General features: G+C 33.8%; 1 protein-coding gene across 1 annotated transcript in view; it reads left to right on the top strand.

Annotated features, from left to right (window-relative positions):
* Nucleotides 1-27772, top strand: part of BCAS3 (BCAS3 microtubule associated cell migration factor) — a 512946-nt gene that overhangs the window by 264263 nt on the left and 220911 nt on the right. Inside the window, 1 exon segment of the mRNA XM_039885843.1 lies at nt 327-424. Within this exon segment, the coding sequence (XP_039741777.1) occupies nt 327-424 (98 nt within the window).

Below are 27772 nucleotides of genomic sequence, written 5' to 3'. Positions count from 1 at the left end.
GTCAAAGGTTTCAGTATAAAATATTTTGTTTCTTTCTCATTCTTCTTATTTTATTTCTTTTAAATTAATATCAATTTTTCAATCCATTACTTAAAATCTATTGAATAACATACAAAGAGAATAAGGGGTTGGAGTGTAGAGAATGTTTGCTGTGCTTTAGACTTGTGCAAGAATTAGGGACTGCAGCTCCCCTGTTTGTCTTATTTTAGAATGAATGGTTCTTTAATGGATTGAGCTACTCCAGCATTCCTGATTTAAGGTCTGTTGTAGCGAGCGACAGTTTCGATGCCAGTAACATATGTGAATTAAATTAAATTGCATTGCAGGATCCAGCCGGTCCGCTCTGACCCAGTCAGCATGCCAGGGTCATCCCGTCCAGTCTCTGATCGAAGGGGACTTTCTACCGTGATTGATGCTGCCTCAGGTAGAAAAACACCTCCAAAATGCTTATTGGGTAGTTTTGTGCATTTTTAATTTCTTTTCTTGCACAATGTAAAAAATTATATATTTTTCTGCCACCTTTTGTTTGTTTAGTTTTGTTTTATTTGTGGATTGTGTGTGTGTATGTGTATGTGTGTAAACAGTACTGTGCCTACATTTGTTGCTGAATGATGCCATGCATTTAAATATTGTTAAGGTTGGTGAATGATGCCGTGGAGTTGGCACTTGATTAAGTGTAATGAACACAGTATTGAAGGCTACAGCGTTGATGACTGCTTTGCCTTTGATCTCTCGAATGTGGAGAAGCAACCTTGACAGAGAACGTAAATACAATATATGGATTCAATTTTCTCAACCTGTTGAGTATCAAAGTGCCTGATCTGTGGAAGTAGAGAGTCCAAATGCTATGGCTTAAATGGTTTTATTATTGAAAGCATAAAGTTTAGAAATTCATTAACTTAACTCTAGTCTATCTATCACAGTTATTAACTTCCCATTCTTGGAACCAAGCCATGAATATGTATCATTAGTGCCTCAAAGTAGATCTCTGTCTTTGTAGGTGATAGTTTCTACATTAGTATTGTAAAAACGGTTTTCTGCCAGGCCTGCCAAATAATAGAACTGTTTGTAATAATTTTCTCATCTCTAAATACAGTGATAACAAATATAAGGACAGTGATGCTTTATATATTATGACACAGCTGTGGAGCATCTGAAGATAGCATAGAGCAGGGTTTCATAAAAAAAGTCTCTTACAAGTAGAATTATTAAATACTTGGCATTAGTCAAACAGTTGAGTCAGAGAGGATTTTAATCTATAGCAATTTCAAAATCCCTAGAGACTGCTGATTTGATTGAGGCTTAAACTGTGAAAGAAAATGGAAACAAACATAAAACTGATCTATGAAGGTCACTTTTAAAAGACCAAAGCTTCTGTTTCTGATTCTGTCTCTAGATGGATTTCGAAGTTTGAAAGTTAATAGTCTTTGTACATTTTCTTAGCTTTCTACTTCTTCTTCTTCTTCTTTTTTTTTTTTTTTTGTCTTTGGATTGCCTCTTGTGTCTGATTGAGCTGTCCACATCCAGGGCTGTGCCTTCATTTTTAATGTAGACTCTTACTTTAGAGGACTCATACTTGTCCCTCTGCTTTAACTTGGCAACGCATGGTTGTCCCCTGGAAACAAGCACAGAAATGTGCCAAGTCTCTATCCTTGGTTCCCTGCATTGAATGAGTTATTGAGAAAGGTGACTTAAACAATAAATCTTCTTGATAGTTTCACTCTGAGAATGCCAACAGATCCCGCTCATCTGGAATTATCATTTACAACTAAGAATCCTGGAAATGATGTATTTTAATTTAAAGTATTTCATTCAAGATTATAATAGTAGGCTTTGTTGTCGTTGTTGTTTTAACATTCTTAAACTGCCATATTACTAATATTTTAGAGTCCAGTCACTAGCTACCAGTCAAGTGAAACGCATGTCACTAAAGCAGTTACCATGTATGTTATTAAAAATTGCCATATTCAATGCCGTAATCTGCAGTAATACTCCATGTTTAATCATGTAGCACTGTCTCAGTTTTAGTACTCTGTAAAGTTGTCTTGCCACAGAGAGGAATATCAGTGAACTATTACAACTATAGTTTTGTTTAACTCTGTTGCAGAAGAGTTTTAAAGTTGGTGTTTGAATAAGGAATTAGATCTCGGCCTTTGACTTGCTTTCATTTCCATCAGAGACAGATCATAGGAATTTCTAGGATACTGTCCTGCTCTGAGCCTCTGCCCGAAAGTACCAATCTTTTGAGTAGAGAAAGAACTTCTTGGTGACTAAATTGTTATTTTTCTAGGACTATTAAAAAGCCGTAGTTCCTTCTGAAAGACAGCCAGAACAACAAAATGTGTGTGCTGCTTTCTCTAAATTTGAGCTAAAGAAACCCCATAGAGGAAGAATTGGACTTTTAAGAATATTTCTCTGCTTCTGAAGTGGTTTGGACCACTCTTGTTCCACATATTTTTTTGAGTGAAAAATGTTTTGTTGGGGAAATTTCATCTGTTTTATCTGATAGGACCACTGATGTAACAGACTTACTTTTCTATTGATATGTAACATGATGGAGGCTAAATGGTTTGGATTCTTTATGAAAAGAAATTTATGGGAAAATTCTGTTTTTGGATTCTTCTATTAAAAAGAGCCTAATAAATGTTTGTAATTGCTCCTGAACCAGAAAGTGCTTCTCTGATTATGGCCCAGGCATTGGAGTCAGCTGCATGCTATGAATATGCTTATTTGGAGTTTTGATTGCTTTTGCTTAGAGATCTGACCAATGTGGCACCTCCTCTGATGGGGCTCCATTGCTTTGTCTTACCTTCAAGCAATTTATACGACTAAATATAACATATTTTTCATTGTTCCTGTGGCATATTTCATAGTTGTCCCTCTATTTTAATGACAACTCCTGCTCTGTCTTTCTAAACTAGTGGTGATATAATTATTTTTCATGCAATTACTTTTCAGAGCCATAGAATTTAAAAATTTGTTGTGGTATGATTAAATCTTTTGACAAGTGTAACAGTTTTCAAAGTGAAAATATTTTATTTAAACCTTGGGTGTGCATGTTATGTTTTGATATCTGTGTGTTAATCTGGCAGTGTTGTTCTGTTGAAACTAAAAGATCAGTAGAGAGTTGTGCTGCTTTTTCTAAGAATTTTTTTTCACAATTTCTTGATCATTTAGTGTTTCTGTGCTTCATTCCTTCACATAGAACACATTTCCTAAAATATGTGTTTTTTATTTATTGACTTAGGTGATTTAGGTACAGTGTAAATTCTATACCTTTAGATACCCATGAACCAGCTTTTTGCATCTCTATATAAATAAGGGTATTTTAGACTCAGAAGATGTATAACTGCTTTATCAGAAGGTGCTATTTCCATAACATGTCTCATCTGCTCTTTGGTTATTCAAAAGACATTATCCTACTTAAGATTTTTAATTAAGTAATCCTGAGGTGTTCTTTTGTTGACTAAGGAGAAGACCGTAACGGAAATGGACTTTATCAGATTTTTATTTACCCACACAAGCAACCCAGAAAAAACGGGATTTGAAGGAACTACTCCATTTTTCCTGTGTTCAACTAATTAACATCAGTGTCTCTGAATTATAGACAGTATTTCTATCCAAAGCACTACATGGATTACTTATCTTTTTTTTCCCTCTATACATTCTTTTTGGTTAGGTATCTAAGAATTTCTTCCCATCATTTGTCCCTTATAACACGTATCCCTCTTTTGATAAAGGTGTAGGACTTCTGAAGAGAAAATATAAGAGCTGTCAGTGTTTTTCTAACTTTGTTTCCCACATCGGTGACTGATGTTCTTGTTCCAATACTTGAAGGCTGTGCCTGTTGGATAACGTGATAGCAACTCTAGTTGCTTTTGAGTCACCCACACAAAGAACCTAGAAAGATCTGGTTTATCCTAAATTCGTTTGTATTGGTTTGTAGTTTGATAGAGAAATTGATGTTTACCAAGAAAGAACTCAAAACAACTGAGATTTAAAGACAAACTTATGCCTGGCTCATATGAAGAGCAGACATCTTTGTCAAACTCTACTAAAGTAAACATTTTTTAGAGAAAAGTGTTAGAAGTGGTGGGAGTGGCATTTATGTACATTTCTAAGGAAGGAAACAGTAGGAGAAGGAAAATTGTGACAGATAAGTAAAATAAGTTTCTATCCTTTAGAGCAGGCTTTGGTACATAACGTATTTAGTGTGTTACAGCAAGCATTTCAATAAATAGGGACAGAGTTGCAGAACTGGTATTTGTTGCTGTTCTTGACTCAAGAGAAATATTATTTTTGCTGTACAAATTTCATCACGGTATCTTAAAGCCATCAGAGACACAAGAGATGCTGGTGGTAAGAGGCAAAGAGATTTGTAAGAAACATCGTTCAGTCTATCATGATGAGGTCACCTCACTCCGTGATTCTAAATCTATAGCTGAGTGACAGAAGCCATGACGTTATAATCATGGTCTTGAACTTTTGCTGAAACAGGTCATGTTTAACTACCTATTCATTCTTCTACATTTGTTAAAAGAATTTAAGATTTCCTATGCCAAAATTTGTTTCACCTTTTTGGGCAGGGATGCATTCAAATTATTGCCCAAAGTAATTCTCAGATATAAAGGATACAAAGTTCTTTAGAAATATTAAAATATTTCTTTGAATAAATTGTGTGGTTTTCATTTAATAGAGTTCCAGATAGTCTTTGTGATTATAAGGTGTCGAAAACTGCAGGCATTCTTGTACCTTGGGTATTCAAAGCCTATGTGGGATCAGTAAGAGGATTATGGATAAGGGTGAAATTAAAAGAAGGCTTAGTTTTGACCTGTGAACAGTCCCTCAGAGGGGGAAAAAGGAGGTCAGTAATTTTATTTTGACACTATTTATACTTGAAACATTTAGTAAATAATCAAACTCATATTAAGCTTGGCTTTTTTTTGTTAGGAATGAGGAAGTTTATTGACTATTTCATCTTTCATCTAATAAACACCTACTGTCCATGTAGAATTAAAAATAAGTTTTAGCCATTAAGAACATAGGGAAAAGACCTGATTTGCCCATCAGGAAAGTGCCGGCCACATCTCTCTCCTGATTTAAATATTCCTCTCATTCTTGTTTCTAATATTTATAGGATGTTAGAAGATGAAATTCAAGTTAACAATGTGGAAAAATTTAGCTCAGCACAATTAAGAAACAAATGATTGCCCCACTTGAAGATGAAGAAACTGTAAACAGAAGTAGAAGAAGCTGTTGGGAAAGTTTTTCTGATGACACATTGCTTCTTTGAATAAATCTTTGTGTCAACTAAAACCTTGCCTTTGCTTTCTCTTGCAAGCACCAAGTCCTTGACATGACTTTAAGTCTTTCCTAAGCATTTTGAGGAGGAATTGATGGAATTCTCCCCACTGTTGATACACCACATATTTACATGGGACTTTTTGGGCAAAAGACCCAACTTTTCTTTTTTGTACCTTTATTACTACATTTTTAATACAAGGCTGGACTGTTTATGTAGTCTGTTGCCTGAGACTGTGGTGGCAGAGGGACAATATTGGGGGCAGTATTAGCATTTGTTTAAGTCTGAACCGGGAATTCCATTTGTCTTAGTGACATTAGTGTCAAACTGTTAGTGCCACACTATTTTAAATTGTGTCCAAGAGCCTGAGAGGCTTATGCTTATAGGTGTCATCTATAAACTTAGAAACAAACAAAAGAGCCTCTCTCCATTGAATATGGAAGCCCGGTGAGCAATTAAAAAGCAGCCTGAGACCTCACCCGGGCAACTAGTCAGAACCAGAGCTCACAATATTCCCCTGGATATTGTTGAAAACTGTCAGAGAAAAGCTAAAGCAAATAATCAAAGTGAAAATAATTATACCCAGGGAAAGCCTTGTTTTGGAAGCTGACTGTAGTGGAAAGAATAGTGACCAGTAACCTTTGAATCTCTGATTCTAGTCTCAGCTCTGCCTTTAACTACCTGCTTGGCAAATTGCTTCAACACCCAAGGCTTTCTTCCATAAAATGAGGGAATTGAAGTAGGTTATTTCCAAATTCCCTTCCAACTTGAAAACTTCATAAATTTGTACTTCGGATCACCTTTGAAGAATTTTTTTAAACAGAGTATAATTTACCTGTAGCAAAAATGCGTGTATCTTAATCATACAACTTGATGAAGTTTTACACCCACATAATCACCACTCAGATCCAAATTAGAATATCTCCGTCATTCCAGAAAGTTCTCTATGCCCTCTTCCAATCAGTACTACCTTCGACCTAGAGATTACCACCCTGACTTTTACCATTATTATACATTAGCTTTATCTATATTAAAGTTCATGTAAATGAAATCATTCTCTACTTATTCTTTTTGTGTCTGGCTTTTTTTACTCAGCTTAATGTTTTTGAGCTTCATCCATGTGTTCCATTTGTCACTATCACTAGTTCTCTCTCTTTTTTTTTTTTTTTAACATTGCAGTACAATGCAAATATAACACAGTTTATGTGTCCATTATACTGTTGTTTTCAGTTTGGGGCTTATTATGAATAAAGCTGCTTTAAACTTTCCTGTACAAGTCTTTTTTTTTTTTTTTTTGACATAATACATTTATATCTTTGGGGCATATACCTAGGACTGGAACAATTGTCTCATAAGGCGGGCACATATCTAATTTTATTAGGAACTGTCAGGAAAGAATTCCAAAATGACTATACTATTTTTCATTCTTAACAGCAATTTATGAGCCATTCTAGTGATTATAAACTATGGTTTTAATTCGCTTTTCTCTGATGAATACTGATATTGAGCACCTTGATGTACTTACTGGTCATTCGGATGTCTTTTGTAATGAACTTATGAAGTCTTTCACCATTTTTTATCAGATCTATTGTCTTTATTGACTTTCAGAGGCATTTAAAGTATTATGGATGTAGGTCTTTGTCAGATATTTTGCAAATATTTCCTTTCAGCTTATTGCATTTTCACTTATTGGTGTTTTTGACAGTAGAAGTCCAGTTTTTCTATTGTTTTTCCTTTTATGTTTAACACACAAAAAAGTCCCTTTCTCCCTGTCTTGAAGTGATGCTTTTCTCTAGTAATTGTATAGTTTTGGCCTTTGCATTTAGGTCTGTGATCCTTTTCAAATGATTTTTTATTATGTATGATATAAAGTAAGGATCAATGTTGAGTTTCTTCCATACAGATAGATATCCAGTTGCTCTAGCACTATTTATCAGAAAGATATGCCATTCCCCCAATGAATTTCATTGATGCCTTTAAAAAATATATTTTCCCGGGATTCTCTGTTCTGTTTCATTGACATATGTTTTGTAAGTTTAGTAAGTTTTGATGTCTAACAGTTTACTGTCTCTACTTTCGTTTATCATGTGTATCTTGGCTATTCTAGGCTCTTTACATCTCCATGCACATATATCTATATAGACAAACAAGTGGTTCTCGGTGTGGTCCACGAACCTCTGGAAGTCCCCAAGGTACTTTCAAGATCTCTGTGAATGAAAATTATTTTTATAATAATATGAAGCTATTATTTGCCTTTTTAAAAATACTGTGTTCACATTTAGTACAGATGGTAAAGAAGCAATGGTAGATAAAACCGATGGCACCTTAGCATAGTAAAAACAGAGGCACCAAACTATGCTTGTAGCCAATGCTACTCACTCACAGTTTTTTTTTAAAAAGCTATAATTCTTAAGAATGTCTTTGGTACGGTAAAAACCAATAATTTTACTAAATTATAAAATGTAAAAAAAATTGAAATTTAACAAATTACCTTTATTAAATTTTGATGATTGTGTACTTCTTTTAAACATTCTTTGTATCACCGTGGAATTAATGCATGATAGCTGTCCTGAGGAAATGTACTTGTATGATTGTTGCGAATTGACCTAGCAACTGTTTTCATGGAGTATTATTTTACTTCAAAGAACAACTGACAAATTATGTTTATTCGGACATAGGTATTTGGCTGAAATTTTCTCAAAAATAATCAAAGTAAGCCTGCCCCTTCAAATATCACCAGTGAGAAAATTCTAGTCTTCAATCGAAACCTAGAAATTCAGAAACCTTGTATTCACATGTATCTATAGGTTCCCAATATTTAAAGATATTTTGATGAGATATGTGGTGATATTAACTAGTGTGATGTTTTTATATTGTATGATAAAATAAATCAAAATTTGGAAAAGCTGCAGTATTTTCCAAATGACCAATTCTTTGATATTGCAAAACTATGTATGGGCGATAGACTCATTCTAAGGGTAAGGTAGAAAAAAGGATTTTAATACAACAGAGTACAAAGTTAATTGATGTGGCTTTAGATATGACTGCAACTAACTTGTCAAGTGTCATATCAAAGAATATCCCCAGAATCAAAAAAGACTCAGAATCTGAATATGCTCCATCTTTTTCCAAATACATTTTGTGAGTGAGGCCAATTTGTCTTTACATACTTCAACTAAAACACAGATCACAACAAATTGAATGCATAAGCTGATATGAGAATCTACATGTTGTCTATTATAAAGTTTGTCCCCCCAAAAGTAAAAAAATCACTTTTCTCATTATATTTTAGTTTGGAACTTTTAAATAAAAATGTCATTTATTTTATTAATACATGAAGAGTTTCTTGTTGTTGTTTTTTAATGAGTTAATAGATAAACGTTTTCAGTGTTGATAGATAAAAGCACATAAACCAAAGCTCTTGGAGTGCTCAGTTTTTAAGAGCACAATATGATTCAAAAAATGTTTGAAACCACTGATGTGTATGCCCTCATGCACATACACAGATACATTAAACATATATTCATCTCTAAGTTTAGATGAGATTTGAATGTGATTTCATTGAATTTGTTGATCGAATTTGGGAGAATTAACATCTTATAAATATTGACTCTTCCAATACGTGAGCCTTTTATAGCTATCCATTTATTTAGACTTCTTTAATTTCTCCTCATATTTGTTAGGTTTCAAAGTAGAAGTATTACACATATTTTGTAAAATTCATTTCAATTATTTGCTGTTGTGATGCTAATATAGTGTATTTTATTTCATTTTTCAGTTTTTTTACAGTACATAGAATACAATAATTTTTTGTTTGTTAAACTTGTATCCAGAAACCTTTCTAAATTTCATGTATTAATTCTAGTAGATGTCTTTGAATTTTACACTGCAATCATGTTATCTGCAAATAAAGATGGTTTAATTTCTTTCCAATCTTCATACCTTTTCTTTCTTTTTCACCTTATTATACTTGTTAGACCTCCAATACAATGTTGAATAGAAATGATGATATTGAACATTCTTGTCTTCTTGATATCAGAGGGAAGTGTTTAATATTTCATTATTAAATATAATGTTAGATATACTTTTTTTCAGTGAAAACCTACATTCGTATATTGTATCATTATTATATTGGAATGCTTACTTTCTTATATTGAGTGAGAAAAAGATGGACAATATCCATAAAAGAACCAAACTGACATTCTAAAACTGAAAAAATATAATATCTTAAATAATTTATTAAATAGGCTTAACAACTGACCGAATGCAGTAGAAGAAAGGATCAGATACTCAAAACAAGTCAAAAATTAGCAAAACTGAAGCAGAGAAGAAAATAATGAAATAAAACAGAACTCAGTGTGAGAAGTGTGGGGGTAATATTAAACTGTCTAATTTATGTGTAATTGTTATACGTGGAAGACAAAAAGGAGAGAATAGGGCAAAAGAAATAAATGAAGGGCTGAGAATTTTCCAAAATTAATTGGAAGATATCAACTCACAGTTTCAAAGAGCTCAATGTACCCCAACTAGGATAAAATGAAGAAGACTATAGCTAGATATATCAGAAGAGTCAAGCTGTTAAAATCTAAAAAATCATGAAGTAATTTTAGTAAGCCTACTATGTTTCTTTATTTCTTAAGTTCATATTTGGGTTAGGGTTTAAAGTTTTGACAAAATTAAGGTGATTTTTTTTTTAAGTTTCTTTAGCAGTATGAGATCCCTATCTCTCAATGGTCTATGAGAAATCTTCAGGATGGAGATATATATATATATATATATATATATATATATATATGTTATTATATATATATATATATATATATATATATATATATATATATATATTTTAAAGGTGAAAGATATGGGAAACAAGTATTTGTTGATGAACAACTATGTGCCCAACACTGTGCTAGGTGTTTTCACATTGCTCATCTCATTTAATCATTTTTAATTAGGATCACAGGTCCATTTCAGAAATACGCAAAGAGCAGGACCTAAAACACCTAGCTCCTGATACTTAGAACTACTTAAAGTGCATTATGGTGACACCTCAGATAAGTCCAAACCTCTTTTTACCCTGCCTGATCAAATATTCATTTCAAAACACTGTATGCTGAAATGAGCCATGTGGGAGTTGATGAGAATCAACTATTCAGGTGGTGAAAATGTGTGAATGCAGCTGGCAGATGAAGTTCCAGTATGATGAATTCCCAGCTTGTCCTTATTGCTTCAGGCAACAACTGACAGGCCTGACTGGTCATTGGCTTTCCATTTCTGGCATTGATAGGACAGAAAATTCTTAGTGTCACAGATACTTAAAAGCTGTCCCTGTTATAGTGGATACAAACAGCGCTGGAGGGTCCATTTTGCATAGAGATGTAATCAATATGGTCTAGAGTTCTTGACCTGAACCTATAATTATCTGGACATTATAAAGGTAGCTTGTTACAGAAAATGCTTATATTCAGAACTTTGGGGCTAAGTTGTGAATGGAGAAAGGAAAAAATAGAGGCTTTGTCCCTCTTTCCAGACTTAACAGTATTTAAAAGGCTATCATTATAATCACAGAACAGGGTATTCTTATAGGATTAGAACATTGCATCTTTAGGATTTTGGGTGCTGAAGTTTAAATCTCACCTCTGATACTGTCCTGATACCCCACAAAAGTTGTGACTTTAATGTTATGCACCTTGTGATTGGGATTTTTTGAAATATCAAAATACAATTTTTTTTCATTGATCTAAATACCTGGATTTAAGTGCAGCTTTAAATAATAACACATTAAAGTTTGATCTTTTCCTGAAGCTAAATGTATGCTGAATAAAGAAATTGGATTAGCATATACTAATGGCATCCATGATCCATGGGCAATAGTGAGTAGGAGATGACACTGAAAGGAATTCCTAAGTCACTGTATGCACCAGAGCATTTAAATATGTTGTGATTGAGATTAATTTGCCACCCGAAAATAGTAAAAATGTAGGCATAAAATGATTTGACAGTTGATGTGAATCCTGATTGCTCTATCATTTGGCTTAAGATACCTCTGGATGGTATTATTATTGGATTACCCTATGAGTAGGATGCCTTGAAAAAGAGAATATAAGTAATGCCTGCACCAAAGGACTCTTTGAGAATGGGGCTGTCCTCGTTCTGCTACATGCCTGGTACTGGTATCTGCCACAGAGCAGATAATCAATATTTGTTGCATTGTTGCTTTATGCTAAAAATAAGGCTTTAAATATACCATGATTAAAATTTAATAATGCTGCATCTTTATATCTTTATTACCTCATGTAAACCTGAAAAACATAATCTTGGCCTAGAATCCTTTATTAGGGTTGTTCTGTTTATGATGATTATTTGCTTAGGCCCTTGGTAAACTGTGAGATGAGTTGAAATATTTTGCAGAGCATTTCAAATGATCTTTATGTCATTTTTTAAAAGCAATATTATGTTTAGGTAGTATGTTTCTCATCTTTGATAGCTTTTACATAACCAGGTTATGTAACAGAGACTAACCCTCAAAAATAAGGAATTGTGATCCTCAACTCAGTTGTCTTTCGTCTTATTAGGCAAGTATGTAAATTTATGTTTTAAGGTTATCTTTATAAAGTATTAATTGTAGCAAATTTCTGCTTTCTGGGACTTGTTGTCAAGCTTGGCAAACTTCCACTGAAGGGTGCGGACATGATTTTGTCTTCTGATCATACTAAGCTAACGTTCAGACATATCACTGTATGGATTTTGGGAGGCCGTCTTTTAAGCTAGCCCATCTTATACATGAGCCCCAGATATTGGCACATAGGGACCTGATCAAAGTTCTATTAAGCCAAAAAGTTTTGTTCAAGCATTGCCACCATTTAAGTAATGCCATTGCAGTTCGGTGACTTGTACCTCTGCTCTAGGCAGCCCTGTGAGACGTGGTATCTTGAAACTTAAACCTTATTTTGGTGTTCTAAGAATATTGGAAAGACTACAGTTATTCTGTAAATGCTCAATATTAAGATTATAGAAAAAAAACAAAAGTTGCACTTGAAACTTTAATTGAACTCCTCAGTTAGCAATCCCATCTTCGATGATATGGTTTCCAAATAAAGAATGTTTGCATTGGAAAGAGACTAACCCTTCTCTATCTCTCTACCTAAAAAGGACACTTAGAGCGTCCACAGTAATCCCTTTAACATTCTCCTATCAAGCTGACTTTTCCAATGTCAGAAAATTTTAGCTCTGAGTAAATACCTCTAATTTGAGTTTTTATAGCCTTGGTAGGGTCCCAAATCCTGAATCAGAGGGCCTACGACAGAGAGACCTTAGCCAAATTTTGGTATGGTGCCTGAAACTTTTCATTTGCCTTGAAACCTGTTCTTAATTTTACTTTTTATTCCAATACACCCCCATTGATTAAATTAATTACTTTACTCTCTGTTCTTAAACTTTTACTGTTGTGTTTATCACCTCATATTAAAGTTAGTTGGGAACCATTTCCCGTTCTAGACTGTGAACTCATCTTTGTACTCCACACAGCACCCTGAATGGTTCTGACACGTAATGGGCACTCAATAAATGTTAATGAATTCAACATTTCAGCATGGAATATTGAAACCAAATTTTTTGCATTTGGCCAGGCACAGTAGTTGCCTCCTAGGAAGGGAACTGATTGGCTTGGGAATAGAAGTGAGAAGGAGACTTTGTTTTCACTGCAGGCTTTTAGAAACGTGCTTGTATTATTCACACGAAACATAAATGAAACTCTCCTTTTGACATCTAACAAATATTTTCCTAATTTGACAGGTTACCATTGCAGGTTATTATTGATTGTTTGTTTATACAAATGTAGAAACTGAGGTTAAGGGATGTTAAATAACTTGTTTATTGTCACATAGCTAGTAGGTGGTCGAGCAAAGATGTGAATCTGTGAAACTTTCACTTTTTCCAGAATGTTGAACAGCATCTTGGCCACAATAGCCTATCTTTATTTTGTTCTGTAATAAGCAGGTAGCAGGGTGTGTATCTGACCTAGAAACTATCCTTATTTATTTTTTATATCATATGCTATTATAAATAGTACGTCAGAGAAGTCACAAAATAGCACCTCGACTCTTTCGAGTGGTACTTCTATTTTAAGGGGCCACTGGCAAACCCTTGTTGATGAGGTGTTAATGACTGAAAACTGTTGTATTCATGGCTCACCTAGGTCTTCCTGCAGCTGGCAGAGAGACTCTTACCTTTAAGCAGTAAACATTTATTTTCAGCTAGAAAAGCCACTATTAATCAGGTAGTGTTTTCCTAAGCTGAAAAAGGCGTTCGCTAAAGAATGGTGATTGCCCAAGGTCACATTTCTTTTCCATCTACTTGTGGGAAAATGCAAACTAAAGGAATACTAGTGTTTGAAACTCACAATTTAGTTTATATTTGGAGGCTGAGAGAGGGAGGCAAAGTGATTATATTTCCCTTAGAAATATTGTTAATTGCTTTTTCAAAATATGGATTAAAGCATAAAAGAAGCCAAAAATGCCCTGATACTAAATGGACCTGACACCATGATCTTCTATCATGGCATAACATATGAGTGGGGATTCCCAGTGGACCTTTGCACACTACAATATTTATTACTATAAAGATCTGAGAGTTCTTAGCTGCTTTGAAACTTGTAGGAACTGTTCAAATCCCATTCACTGGACTTGTGTTTTCACATGTTAAAATTATTCTGCCTTTTTTTCTTTTCTTTTTTTCTTTTTTTTGTATAGTTTACCTTAGAAATACCTCCTCACCTCAAATTTTGAATAATATTTGGGTTTTCAATAAACTTAGAAAGAAAAGCTCAGATGTGAAAGTGTACCTGAGAGATAAATGTTTTTGCTTAGTTTTTTTTGTCCATTAGTGCTCAGGGCCTATGGGGTCTTTAAGTAGTCCATTTTATTCCTCTGTTTTTTCATCTGCAAAATGGTAACCAAATTTTACCTTCTATTTGGTTGCTATGATCAACATATTAATAAATTAAAGGCTCTGGGGTGATACTTCTATCAGCTCCTGATAGTGATGGTGGAATTTTCACCGTAGTTTGTTTTAACACTGGTTTCATGAATGAATACTGTGGTTAATTTTGGTTTATTTTTAACAAACGATTTTAGGAAAAAAAAAAATTTTTTTCTAAAGAACCTCAATGAATACAGTACCATTAACATTGACAAAAATAGTTACACGCAAATTAGATGTTCTTAGCTGACAGAATTATTTGGAGGTTGTAATCATGAAAATTAATGTCAATTAATATAATTTTGAATTGTGTGCTTCCTTATGAAGGAAACATAACTACACTATGTGTTCTGGAAAAGTCATAGAATTAAAAGGAAATAAATAGGATATTTAACATCTCTGCATGTAAGTCTTGTGTTATATGCAGCCCATACAGTTTTTGAGACGACATTTATGTAGCTTCTAGCTGCAGTTAGTTCTCTTTTAGGTTACTTTATTTCAAAATAATAATAATAGCTTTTACTGTATCCCAAAGTTTCTGTTTTGCTCTTTATGTATGTTATGTTTATTTCTCATGACCACCCTACTGAGAATGGTCATACTGTTGTCCTCGTTTATAACTGAAGAAACAGACTTAGAGAAGTGGTAGGTCCCCGCTTGGAGGCCAGGCAATCTAACTCTAGATCTTGTATTCTTAACTAATATGTGATTCTCTTTGAGGATGTATTCCAATAGATTAGATTGTGATATTTCAGGCAATGATCTAAATCCTAGCAATTATTATCCCACCCCTTCCTTCTCTACTATTCAGTTCTTCCATGTTTTGTTTATAACAGTTGACAATTCCTGATCCTCAGTTGATTTCTATAATAAGTATGATATATTGGATGTTCAAAGAACCTGTCGAATCTAAAATCTGTGCTTCTGTACTGTTTGGATACATTCATAGTATTCTGAGGCAGCTCTGACAGTCTTTTAAGGGAAAGATAGTCATCACTGTGGCTTACTGAGAAATAGGGCTTCTACAGTGAACTGAAATTTAACCATTTCATGGGGTTTTGGGTGGAGATTACAGAACAAGAATTAACTCCTCAAGCTTAACCTCTTTAAAAAAGAACCTCAAAATAGTTCTTCCCAAATGGATTTGACTTTAGTCAGTTTTTGCATGTATATACAGCTTGATCAGCCTACAAAAGATGAAGAAATGGAGCCATTTGGTTTGCCACAGGAGCATCATTCTCCTGAGCTTGTTAGTCTGGCTGTTTACATCTATTTTTGACTTTGTCTCGATCTATCATTGTCTCCCTCCTAGCTTCTAGCATCCTATTTTGACAATTCTCTTTTATATCTGTAAGCGAAAGAGTCTTCCAAGGATGCTGAATATGTCATTATTTTTATAACACTCCTTATATGCGCAGAAGATTTTAGCTTGGCTATAAAACTTCCTCTTGGCATAAACTTGGCAGTTTTTAGCCTGGGTGAGACTTTTTTCACTGGGATCATGAAAGTGTTGGGGCGTCACTGTCCTCCACTCTTCTTTCTTCTAATATGACATTAGTGGTTATAGCTCTTGTTGACCCTTCTTTAAACCAAAGCTTTATAGCTTATTAGAGCACACTGTGGATTTTTTTATGATATGTTGGAGGGAAAGAAAAAAAAAACTCCTCTAAAGTTACAAATGGTTTCATTTACCAAAATGACTATTTCTCTTGGAAAGTTTTGTCATTTCTTTAAAATTTCCAGGAGTTGGGTGGGCTTGATGTCCCACTCCACCTCTCCACCCACACTCTCGTGTTGGCAGAGATATTGAGAGCTTTAAGCATAATTCCAGGCTTCCAGGAGACAAATCACTGACCAAGGAATAACCAAGACACACTTTTCTGCTGTTACTTAAAAGAAACTTTTTCAGCGGAAATGGGAGTAAGTACAAAATACTGCAGGCTTGTTTTTGACTATCTCTTTGTAAAACATAGGACAAATGCTTTGGGACATCAATAATTACTATTTCAAGCAACCTTGGAGGATTGAGATCTGTGCCCTTTTCAAATGTGCCCTTAATTTCATACTTCATCATTTATTGAATCAAATCACGATCTCATCTACTTAGGATCTATGTCAGTGCCTAGAGCTCCAAATCGGGTATTACATGTTACCTTGTGAGTGATTCTCTGCATTGCCCAGTCTGTTCCTGCTTCATTAAAGGATTTTGTTAAGCATCTTCATTTTTTCCAAGGTGTCTGAACGCTTTAGTGAAGTGAAAAATATTTGCCCTCTCCATAAAAATAATACTTAAAACTTTTATCTTAGGTTTTGCTTTGCCCTGGGGCAGAGTGCTCTTAACGTGAGCCCATCAGATCTTAATTTCTGGTGGGCACACAAGGAACCACTGTAGAAACCTAAGGATTTCCTGGTCTCAGTAAGCAACATCCTTCAGTAGGGTCCCAGATTATATCATACATCTAGGCATGGCCAAGAAGAGGAAAAGTCGTGAATTTCTTTTGCTATTACAAGCTGTATAATATGTACTTCAGGTAACCTCCATGGGTTTCCTCCGTGGTATTGGCTCAGCTGTGGCTTTTAATGGAGCCATATCTGCACCTCCACTCTTTCATCCCTCCCTTTTTTATGAGAATAAAAAGTAAATTGGGTGCTATTTAAATATTCTTACTTATGTTTATTGAAAACTACCCTGCCGCAGGGCATAGCACTTTGAAAAACGGCTTTGCACCAGCCCAGTTTTCCACCCACGTGGTTTACCCCAAAACCTGGACTTTGTTTTCCTCCGATCTTTAATTTCTTTAAACCAAATGATCACAGAAAAACTTAGGAGAAGCCTAGTTTCATTTGTGAGGTTTTTAATAAAAGCCAAGTAGAGTGTGGCTAGAAAACCAGACCCGTGAAAAGCTATGACTGTGCTGACACCAGAGGAAAAACCTACAGAATTCTTATACTTCTCCCTTTCGATGTTGCAGAGAAAAGAAAAAAAAGAGTAAAGTGGGAAGACTTTAGTACCGGTTCAGTTTGGAAAGGAAAGGGAGAGACAGAAATCGGTTGAATTTATTGTCACTTATTGGTGTTTTGTTTAAGTTTGTCCTGCTTATATGTATATGATCTTCCTAAAAACACTTGAAACATCAGAAAAGTATAAAGAATAAAAATTAAAAGCTAATTTTGTTCTATAGATATAATTACTCATAACTTCTCAGTTCCTGATATTATCAGCAGATTTCCTTCAAATCATTAAATATTTTTCAAAACATAGATATTTGAATGGTTATAGTCTCTGAATCATTTATTTGTCTAGTTTTCTATTAATCTTTTTGGTTTCTAATTTTTTACCGTACTAATTAAGAATAAATAAAATTCATATATATTATGTTTCCTATCATTTAAAGAAGAATTAATACCAATTCTTCTCAAACTCTTCTGAAAAATAGAAGGAGAAGGAACACTTTCTAATTAATTTTACAAGGCCAGCATTACCCTGATACTAAAACTAGACAAGGACACTACGAGAAAAGAAACCTACAGGCCAGTATCTCTGATGAACATAGGTGCAAAACTCCTCAGTAAAATATCAGCAAACCAAATTCAGCAATACATCAAGAGGATCATATACCATGATCAAGTGGGATTTATTCCAGGGATGCTAGGATGGTTTAACATCAGCAAATTGATCAATGGGGTACACCATGTTAACAAAATGAAGGATAAAGATTATATGATCATAGGTGCAAAAAAAAGCATTTAACAGGATTCACCGTCCATTTATAATAAAAAATCTCAACAAAGCGGGCATAGGGAACATACTGTAACATAATAAAGGCCATATATGACAAGCCCACAGCTAATATCATATCCAAAAGGTGAAAAGCTGATTTTCCTTCAATATCAGGAACAAGACAAGGATGTCCCCTCTCACCACTTTTATTCAACATAGTATTGGAAGTCTTAGCCAGAGCAGTTAGTCAAGACAAAGAAATAAAAGGCATTCAAACCAAGAAAGAAGTAAAATTGTCATTATATTCAAATGACAAGATATTATATGTAGAAAACCCTAAAGACTCCGCCAAAATAATGTTAGTACTATCAAATGATTTCAGTAAAGTTGCAGAATACAAAGGCAATATACAAAAATCCTTGTGTTTCTATACACTAATAATGAAATATCAGAAAGAGAAATTAAGGAAACAATTCCATTTACAATTTCATTGAAAAGAATGAAATATCTAGGTATAAATTTAACCAGAGAGATGAAAGACCAGTCCACTGAAAACTATAAGACGTTGATGAAAGAATGGGAGAAGACACATAAATAGAAATACATTCCACACTCATGGATTGGAAGATTTAATATTGTTAAAGTATTCCTACTATCCAAAGTAATCTACAGACTCAGTGCAATCCTATCAAAATTCCAATGGCATTTTTCACTGAAATAGAATAAACAATCCTAAAATTTGTGTGGAACCACAGAAGACCTCAAATAGCCTAAGCAATGTTAAGGAAGAAGAACAAAGCTGGAGGTACTACACTTCCTGATTTCAAACTATATTACAAAGCTATAATAATCAAAACTATAGTATTAGCATAAAAATAGATAGATGGAATAGAATAGAGAGCCCAGGAGTACACCACACATATACAATCAATTAATTTACAACAAATGAACAAAGAATATACAATGGGGAAAGGGTAGTCTCTCTAAAAAATGGTATTGGGAGCACTGGACCCCTATCTTACACCCCACACAAAAATCAAATCAAAATAGATTAAAATCTTGAATGCAAGACCTGAAACCATAATACTCCTAGAAGAATATATAGGCAGAAAGCTGGGATATTTCAGATTTGATACCAAAATAAAAGTAACAAAAGCAAAAATAAACAAGTGGGACTACATCATACTAAAAAGCTTCCGTAAAGCAAAAGAAACCATTAACAAAATGAAAAGATAACCTATGAAATGGGAGAAAATGTTTGCAAATTATATATCTGACAAGGATTTAGTGTCCAAAATATATAAAGAACATATATAACTCAATAAAAAACAATTCAATGAAAAAATGGGCAGAGGATCTAAAGAGGTATTTTCTACAGAAGACATATGAAAGGCCAACAGGTACATGAACAGGTGCTCAAACTCACTAATCATCGGGGAAATGCACATTGAAACCACAAGGAAACATCACCTTCTACCTTTTAGAATGACTGTTATCAAAAAGAAAAGAAATAACAAGTGTTGGCAAGGATGTGGAGGAAAGGGAACCCTTGCACATTGTAAACTGGAATTGTGGAATGTAAATTCTTTCAACCACTGTAGAAAACAGTTGGAAGTTCCTGAAAAAATTCAATATGGAACTACCACATAATCCAACAATTCCACTTTTAGATATTTATCTGTAGGAAATAAAAACACTAACTCGAAAAGATCTTTGCATCCCCACATTCATTGCAGCATTATTTACAATAGTCAAGACATGGAAACAACCTAAATGTCCATCAATGGAAGAACGAAGAAAGTGTGGTATGTGTATGTAAATGGAATATTCAGCTATAAAAAAGAAGGAAATCCTGCCACTCACAACAACATGGGTAGATTTTAGGGGCATTACACCAAGCAAAATAAGTCAGAGACAAATACTATGTGATCTTATTTATAAGTGGAATCTTTGGGGGAAAAAAAAGAAAGAGGAACTCATAGATACAGAGAAAAGAGGCAGCAGAATGGGAAGTGGGAGAAATGGATTAAGCTGTTCAAAGGTACAAACTTCTAGTTATATATAAATTTTGAGGATGTAACATACAGCATGGTGACTATAATTAATAATACTGTATTTGTTGTGTACTTAAAAGTTGCTTAAAAAAAGTTGCTAAGAGGGTAGATCTTACGAGTTCTCATCAAAATAAAAATTATTTATAACCGCATGGTTATTTCACAATATATACATATACTGAATCAAGTTTTATACCTGAAATTAATGTCATATTTCAGTTATGCTTGTTTTTTTAAAATATAAGAATATATGGTTAAAATAGCAAATTTTCTTATATATGTTACCAAAAAAAGGAATAAGAATAAAGAAGTTTTATTTGGGGAAAAATAATTTTAACTTAATTAATTACTTATGAGATTGAACATTAGTAAAATGTTAATGGGCCATTTACCATTACCTTTTGGAGTTTTCCTATTTTCATTGATTTGAAGATCTTTTTCCAATGTTTTACTTTCAACCTCAGTATATTATGATGTTTGAAATGACTTTCTTATAGATAGCATATAGTTGAGTCTTGTTTTTAATTCTCTCAGCTTTTCTGTCTTTTATTTGATATTTGTATACCATTTACATTGACTGTACTTACATGTTAGGGGTTAAGTCTGCTATTTAAAAATTTTTTCTATTTATGTTTTTTGTTTTTTTGTTTTTCTTTGCCTTTCCGTGGGTTCCTGGAACATTTTATAAAATTCTATTTTGATACATTTATAGTATTTTTTATTTTACCACTTTATATAGCTTTACTAGTGGTTGCTCTGGGTGTATTACGTTCTAAATAACTTACAGTCTACTGGTGTCATCATTTTATTAGTTTGAGTGAAGCCTTTCTTCCTTTTGCCCTTCCTATTTATAATGTAATTATCTTAAACATTTATAAATATTTAGAACCACATCAATGATATTTACAATTTTTGCTTCATCTCAACATAATTTAGAAAACTCAAAAGGATGAGGAAAGCCTACTTACTCATATTTTTGTTTACATGTTCTTTATAATGTTCCAAAGTTCCTTCTTTTATTTTCTTTTTGTTAGGAGAACTTCCTTTAGACATTCTTTTAGAATAAGTCTTCTGGCAACAAATTCTCTTTTTGTTTATCTGAGAATGTCTTGATTTTCCCTTCATTCTAAAAGATATTTTCTCTCGGTAAAAGATTCAGGATTGGCAATTTTTTTTTTCTTTCAATACTGAAAAAAATATTGCATCACTTTCTTCTAGCTTCCATGCTTTTTGAGATGTTTTTCTCCTGTAGCTGAAGTGTCATTTTTCTTAGGCTGCCTTGAAGAATTTTTCTTTGTCAGTTTGCAGAAGTTTAATTATGATATGTCTTTTCATGTGTTTCTTTGGGAGTATCCCATTTGGGGTTCATGCAGTTTCTTTAATGTGTAGATTTATGTCTCCTGAAAGAGTTTTTATCCATTATTTTCTCAAATGCTTTTTCAGCCCTAACCTCTTTTCCTCTCCTTCCAGGCCCATTATGACCCCAATATTAGACTTTTAAAAATAATCCCACAGATCTCTGAGATTCTGTTAATTTTTAAGTCTATTTTCTCCCATGTTGTTCAGATTTGGTAATTTCTATTGTTCTCTTACAGCTTACTGATTTTCCCATTCTCCCTCCATTCTGCTACTTGAACCCATCCACTGAACTTTTAATTTTGTTCATTGTATTTTTAAGTCCCAAACTTTCCATTTGATTCTTCGTTATATCTTCTACTTCTTTTCTAAGAGTTTCTGTTTCTTTGCCGAGGCTTTCTATTTTTTCATTTGTTTCTAGAAGGTTTATAATTGCTCTTTGAAACATTTTTATCATGGCATTTTAAAAACCTTTGTCAAATAATTTTAACATCTTTATCATCTTGGTGTTGGTGTCTATTGATTGTCTTTTCTTCATCGTTATCTTCCTGGTCCTTGGTATGTCAAATGATTTTCAGCTGAAACCTGGACATTTTTCTAGGATTTAAACCTTTTGTTTTAACTGGCTTTGTTGGACACCAAGATGGCAGGGGAGATGGGATGTTCCTCCTGGCTTCTGCCAGGTGAAGGTAGAAGTCTTGCTTGGCCAGTGTTGCCACCCAAAATTAGGTTGCTAAACAGCAGAGATGGAAGTTCCAGCACCTTATCTGGTCTCCACTGACAGTGCAGTAGATGGCCCCATTACTGCTGGATGATTACAAAAGCCCTGGCTTTCCCCTAGGCTTCCTCTGACAGCACCTGAGTTGGGAGGAGCAGGGATACCTCTTTACTGCCAGGTTAGGGTGGAAGTCCAATCTTCCTATTTGTTCTGCATTAACATTGAGTATGTGTTTTGGGGTTGATACTTGTTGACAGCTGGCAGGAATTAAGGTCCTCACTCCCCACTTAGGCTTCTCTGACACTATACAAGTAGGGCTGTTGGCATCTTGTTACAGCCTCACGAGGGTAGAAGTCTAGGCTCCGCATGGCCTTTGCTGGCCTGGGTGGTGATAGAGCCACAGTTTTTTTGCTTGCTAGAGTAAAGCAGTTAATTTTTTTTAAAAAAGTTTATATCCTGTGAGGTTGCCCCTTTCCTATTCCTTTGCTAGGACTTTCAGGACACAAGGAATGACACAAGGAGCATGAAATCCTTCGGTTTTCCTTTTGCTTCAAATATCTCAGCATTGGAGTTCAAGAAGCCAGCCACTTGGAAATGCCAATGGACAAAGACAAAAAAACCCCACAAAAACCTGAGCAAAAGCCTAATGTCTCTAGCAAAGGAATAGGAAAGGGGCAGCCTTATGAGACAGAAACTTTTTCCTCTACCTTTCAGAGTCTTATTATGTTAGTTTTGTGCAGAATGTCTAGGGTTTTTGGTTGTTCTTAGCTGGAGAAATGTACACCTACTCATTTTCCCTTAACTGGTATTAACTTGTGCAATTTACTCAAATCTTTCAGCAAAAATGTATATGTCTATCTGTATGTATGTGAAAAAATAACATATCTTATAAGTGAACAATTTGTCCCTGATTTTTTTCAGTATCAGGAGTCAAGAAGCTTTTTCTTTAAAGAACCAGATAGTAAATATTTTAGACTTTGAAAGCCATACAGTAATGATAGATATATTTGAATTTTTCCTTTTTTCCTTTTTCTTTACCAGTATTTTAGAGCATCATGTTCAGTATTACACAAGTTTAAAACCAAGCTAGACATTTTGTGTATATTAAAGTAAGCTAAAGTTTGCCAACGCTGTTTCTCTTTTTCAAACATGTTGTAAAAAAATGAGTAAGAAAAACACTCAAACAGTGATGGCCATAGACTGTTCCTTAACTGAATCTGAGATTGGCTATGTGTGTCCAGTCTTGGTCCTTGCTAAATGTGGCCCCAACTTTGCTTCCTCTCAATCTCTTTTTTTCTAGCTTCTTCATTCTTTCACAAATAAACTTTGTAGACCAGTCTCTTCTCTGTTAGAGACCTTACCAGTAAACCTACAGAGATCTCAAACTCAGGCTTCTCTGGATCTGGTCTCTACAGAAAGAGTGAGAGAAGAGCACCTACCTCAGTAAGCTGGTATTCTCTCTCATATAGTAGGGTGATTTAAATTTCTGTCTCTATTTAATTTTTTTTGTAATCTTGCAACTGAAGTTTCATTACTTAGGGACTCAGTAAATCTTATAAAATCAAGAATCTATCCCGAAGACTAAAGCATTTCCTTTTTCCAGGTCACTGTATAGGTTCTATTGCACTCTTAGATCTGTTGCAAACTAGTACTAATCTAAGGACTCCAATGAGCTGTGGAATGTTCAATAACATTTACCAAAGTAGGGACTAACTTCTCAGGATTCTGGTGCTACTATTTGAAATATATGTTATTTGTGTTTTTTTTTTCTAACCTGGCTTTCTTATTTCTATTATTCCAAAAAGAAAAAGAAAAAGAAAATCCAAAACAAAAACAGCATATGTGGTTTTTAAATTATCTTTTAAAAGTTGGCAGTGCTTGTGTTTGTCAATTACTTTAATATTCTATATATTTCTAAATGGTTGCTTGGTTGGGTGTCTCTTGATACACTTCACACTAAGTAAGGCTGACAGGTAAGTGATGTGGAAGCCATTATCTCACCTTGGTGCTTGCATGCTGTGGCCTCTTGCCTTTTCCTATTTCATAATAAATAACATTAACATTCAGGAACTTTTTAACACCTATTGAGGACAAGATTTTTCTAATCTCCTATAAGAGGTCATTTTAAAAATGAATGAATAGAACTGAAGAAATATAACATACAAAAAAGACCTATATATCCATCTTACATTTGAATTTTACAATTGAATGTTACAATAAGAGTATCATCTACTATGACCGAATGTGATTTAACCTTTATTAGAAATTCTATTGTTGTAATATATAATATTAACTGGTTCAATAAGAAAACATGATAATCTCACTAGATGCTGGAAGGTATTTGTTAACATTCAGCATTTACTTACGAGGTTTATTACTCTGAGATGTTGGAGTAGAAAGATAAGTTTTTACATAATGAAGAATAGCTATCTTAAACCAAACACCAGCATTATATTTAACGTGGAATACCGTGGGCATTCCACATTAAATCAGGAGAAAGGCAATGATAATGTAATCATTATTATACAGTTACTCTGAAGATTCCAAATAATGCAATAATATGTAAAACATGAAGACGAGATATAATTATAGAATCATCATTTGCAGACAATATAATTTTTTGATCTAAAAAAATTCAAGAGCATCAATTTTTTTTAAAAAATAAAAAAAAAATTTTTTTTAATGCCTACAGACCTGGTATTCCTAGTACTATTCCTAGTCTCCCATCCAAATACTAACCAGGCCCAACACTGCTTAGCCTTCGAGATCAGATGAGATCGGGCACGTTCAGGATGGCATGGCCGTAGACTAAGAGCTTCAACTTTTAAAGAGCTGATTATACTGATCAGATACATGGTAAATATGCAAAACATTCATATTATTTCTATAAATTATTAAAACTAATTAGATGATATAATTCTTTAAAAAATTTTGCTCATGATAGTACCAGAAAACACAAAATACTTAGGAATAACCCTAAGAAGAAAAATGGAAAACCGATATAAAGAAAACCATGAAAATATTCAGAATGAGAGAGATTATTTGTGTAAATTAACAATATATCATGTTTCCGAATAAAGAAACTGAGTATTATAAAAATTGCAAGTATTTCAAATTTAATTCAGATACAATCCCAATCAAAATACCAGTGGATTTTGAGTATTGATAAAATTGCATTTGAAAATATAAACGGGGAAGAATTATTGAGGTAATTTAACTTGGCAAGGAGTAAGCACTTCACAACTTTGTATTACGAAAAATTTCTTAACTTATAGAAAATTTAAATATATAATGCAGCAAATATTTAAACATTCTCACTAGATTCAACAATTGCTAACATTTTATGATATGGCTTCACACAGAATAGATGTTTAATAAAAATGAATGAACCTGAGCTCTGTTTTAAAGGTGGTATCAGCTACAGACCCATTATTTCCTTTCTGTTCAAGCATGGCTCCTCAAAAGAATTATCTGTACTTACTAATATCAATTTCTGTGTGTGTGTGTGTATGTGTGCATGTGTTAGATATGTTAGATTTCTATCAGATTTACCTCATTAATTATATTTATGTGTCTTCTGATGCCATATATATTCTATCATGAACTTAGGTGAATTAAAATCTCAGACTGCTAGTATTTTTCTCTATTTCTCATTATATTCTGTAGTTTTGATGTATAATGTCAGTGTTACGTGACATGTACATAATCATAACTGTTAGGGCTTCATTGTAAAATATAATATGCCTAGGTATCCTTTTTAACATTTATAAGTGCCCTTGTTTTCTTGTTTAATGCTTTTTGTCTAATTAAGGTTGTGACCGCTGCTTTTCATTTTGCCATTATAAAAGGATACAAAACTGTATAAAGTTTTAGGTAAAAAAAAAATGTAGTTATATATATACACATGTTATATGTATACATATATATTTACACGTGTGTGTAGATATGTATGTGTGTATGTGTACATGTATGTATATATGTGTATGGTTTTTTTTTTTAAGAAATTAGAAGAAAACAGACCAAAATGTCAATAATAGTTAACCTTTGAATAATCTGAATGATTACGGGTAGTTTTAATTTTTGTCTTTAAAGCTTTTCCAAAGATTTTTTTACAAAAAACAGTGAGCTTGTATTACTTTTATGAGGATCAAAAACCTATTATTTTTACAAAAGGAAATTTTAAAGAAAGTATGAGAAAGTAGTTTGGTTTCCTTAATGTTTTCAGCATATATATATATATTTTGCCACAGTCTAAATAATGAACCAGGGACAATATTGAACAGCCTCCCATTTTAATCACAGCTAAAATTATACATATGACACTTCCAGTGATGTGTTTGAAATGGGAAATTTTGATTGCTCGAAATCGTTACATGAGTGAGGAAGAAGAACCAGTGCCTTTGATTTGAGGACAAAATGGAACATGGGAGGCCTCTTGAAAATCTGTCTTAACATTCACTCAGGCTCCTCTTGGTTCTAAGCCAAATAACAAACCCTTCAGTTGAATTTTTCTGTCCAGACACTAGCTTAAAGGAAGGTATACTTAACTTGGAAATATTTCAGCTTTAGGCTGGAATAGCTGTTGTAGAGCAGCTTCTTTAGATGTGAAGCCATGAGGGAGTTCTCTGAGTACATGCATTTTCACACATCTGCTAATGCAAAGGCCCCAGTGTGAGCATTAGTACTCAGGAATGTTGTGTGGATTTGCGATGATCTCCCCAGGATTTTGGCAGGTCAGGACAAATATTATCTTGCTCCCATATGTTTTTGTAGGATCTTGAAAGGGAAATCATATACATTTCCTTAAACTGACATGCTGAATTTTCCCACATACACCAAATGAAAAAACCCTCTCAGCAAAAATAAATTTGGGAATACGTATATACATAGTTAGCATCTGTTGTCAATACAACAATACAAGCTGATGGCTATTGGGAGTCGCATACAGTTTGTATTTACTTGCATTTATGTTTAAATGGCTTATTTCAGAAAACTTGGCCCAACAGACAAAAACTATGAAAGGTCCCACATTTTGAGTAAGGTTTTTTTTTTTCCCTACTCTGCATTTTCTTAGGTGCAGTTTACATGGGGCAAGGGTCCTCTTTTTCACTCCTTCCCCATTGTTACCAGTGTTCTCCCACACAGACACCTCTCCCGACAGATCTTTGTATCTGATGTATATCTGACATGGTCAGTGTAAAAACAACTAGGGAACCTGGTGAAGCTAAGACATTCAAATATAATAATAATAATACATACTGTGTGCAAAGACTATGTCTGTTTTTTTTATCCCCCTTGAACAAACCCAGTCCTCTTTCATGTGGGGTTTGACAAATAGGCACTCATCAAATGTTGACTAACCCTTTTCCCAAGTCTTACTCTCCAGTCTTTATTCCCTCTAGAGAATGATATATAATCTGCCCAGTAGTTTGGCTCCTTTTCTCTGCAAGTATATTATTAAAAGTTGCATAAAGATAGCACCAGTTGTGGCTACTTAATGCCCCATGTGTCAAGGATGGCACATTGGTTGGTTCTCATTGGCATACAAACTGATATATTTCATCTTATTTCATTCTGTATCACAAATAGGACCTCTTGTAGGACTGAACCTAATTTCGAGAAGGTAATAATTCCTAATCACC

Source organism: Pteropus medius, unplaced genomic scaffold (assembly GCF_902729225.1).
Source record: "Pteropus medius unplaced genomic scaffold, Ma_sr-lr_union100, whole genome shotgun sequence".
Lineage (NCBI taxonomy): Eukaryota > Metazoa > Chordata > Mammalia > Chiroptera > Pteropodidae > Pteropus > Pteropus medius.
The sequence above is the reverse complement of the archived record's forward strand: the minus strand, read 5'-3'. Positions and strand labels throughout refer to the sequence as shown.